The sequence below is a fragment of the Phalaenopsis equestris genome, unplaced genomic scaffold (assembly GCF_001263595.1).
Source record: "Phalaenopsis equestris unplaced genomic scaffold, ASM126359v1 Scaffold000300, whole genome shotgun sequence".
Taxonomy (NCBI): Eukaryota; Viridiplantae; Streptophyta; class Magnoliopsida; order Asparagales; family Orchidaceae; genus Phalaenopsis; species Phalaenopsis equestris.
The window spans coordinates 63,115-64,649 of record NW_018164742.1 but is presented as its reverse complement, the minus strand read 5'-3'; the positions used below and the strand labels follow the sequence as shown (position 1 = coordinate 64,649).

The following is a 1,535-nucleotide window of genomic DNA, read 5'->3' as shown; positions in this document are numbered from 1 at the left end:
TATATATATATATATCTTGAGAATTATGATAATTCACTCAAAATTTGTCCTCACTTTATTAAATCATGGACTAGAAATGGAAACCTTTTTAACCAAATCATAGAAGAATGCAATGGAAGACATTGCCAAAAGTATATTGCATAATTTATTTTGCTATTGAATTCAACAACTAGATAAAGTCTTATATAATAAGTTTGGTGCAAGATCAAATGATCTTTGGAATTTTTGGGCCATTTTAATCCCAAATTATTTAATAGATAACTCCATTGACAAGTATTCCATATTAGCTTCGATCTCCTTCTCCATTTGTAGTCACTGAAAGGCTTCTTCCTAAATAAACATGAGAGATAATATCACAGATAAATTTACATGCCTGAAAGATGAAATTTACATATCTAAAAGAAGGATTTGTCCAAAGTTTACCTTGAATTGAGAAGGGTTTTCCATCATTGCTCGCAACAATGGAGTTGACAAGAGAGATCAAAAGGTTCACTTGCTCCTGTCTCTTAACCTTATCTTTGGTTTCGTTATTAAAAAGAACAACTCTATTTTTACATAAGTGAATAAGGTTCTACAAAACAATAAATTATCAAGATAGGAATGCTAGACACCTTAAAAAATTATGCAAAAATATGTAATAAAATTTGGGTGGAAAAAGAAAAGAAGAAAAAAGTATGAGGCATATCATCATAAAACGATATGTTGTTTGAAAAAACATGCATTATTTTTACATTTGAATAAACTACATGATAATCTTCAATCATTTTGAGATGAACAATTCTAGAGTTGAAAATAAATTCATCAGCAAAAACTAAAAAAATAAATCAGAAACACTTGTTTAAAACTTCCAAAGATCAAGAAAACCATAAAGAGTACAGTTATGTTAAGAGTATGCTTAGCTGGGTGAAAAATCAATGTAGAAGTATTTACATAAAAGCAATTATTTTGTTATTGGTGGCATTTCTTTTTTAAAAAGTTACTTGCAAACTAAATCAATTTATCGAACCAAATAGGACGCTTACAATACAACATAGTTAAATCTAGGAACTGGGTTGATTTGACCAATTTTTTAAACATAAAATAGTATAAACATTTTATGTACTTAGCCTAAGCCCCATCCCTAACAAAAATGGAATAGATTATTATGCCCAATCCAAACCTTGCTCTAAACATCATACTGCAAACTTGGAAATGGCCAAGTATTTTCCCTCATGAGTGTAGAGCCATGTTGTTGCTATGATACACAAATAGAGATAAAAAATGACCTTAGGACATTTTATTGTTCGAAGGAAACTTTTTCAATATGACCCCCTCTGAACGAAAGAGAGGAATCATTCCCCATATCATTCGACACATTCAACTGCTTTGATATGCCTTTTTTGCGAACATTTTCGTTCATTATAGACTCACACCTGAGTAGTTTTCTACACATTTTATCATCTAAACTTACATGTATCAATTGTTTTGAGAGGTAAATCTTTCATCAACATAGATAGTGATATATATATATATATATATATATAGTGGCAAAAAAT

General features: G+C 29.6%; 1 protein-coding gene across 1 annotated transcript in view; it reads right to left on the bottom strand.

Annotated features, from left to right (window-relative positions):
* Positions 1-188: 188 nt before the first annotated feature.
* The window catches only part of LOC110025471 (immune-associated nucleotide-binding protein 9-like), a 19,349-nt gene continuing 18,002 nt past the window's right edge, over positions 189-1,535 (bottom strand). Inside the window, exons 3-4 of the mRNA XM_020725968.1 lie at positions 424-571; positions 189-330 (exon numbers count right to left, since the gene is read on the bottom strand). Coding sequence (XP_020581627.1) covers positions 284-330; positions 424-571 — 195 coding nt within the window. The 3' untranslated portion in view covers positions 189-283. The remainder of the gene's footprint in view (positions 331-423; positions 572-1,535) is intronic.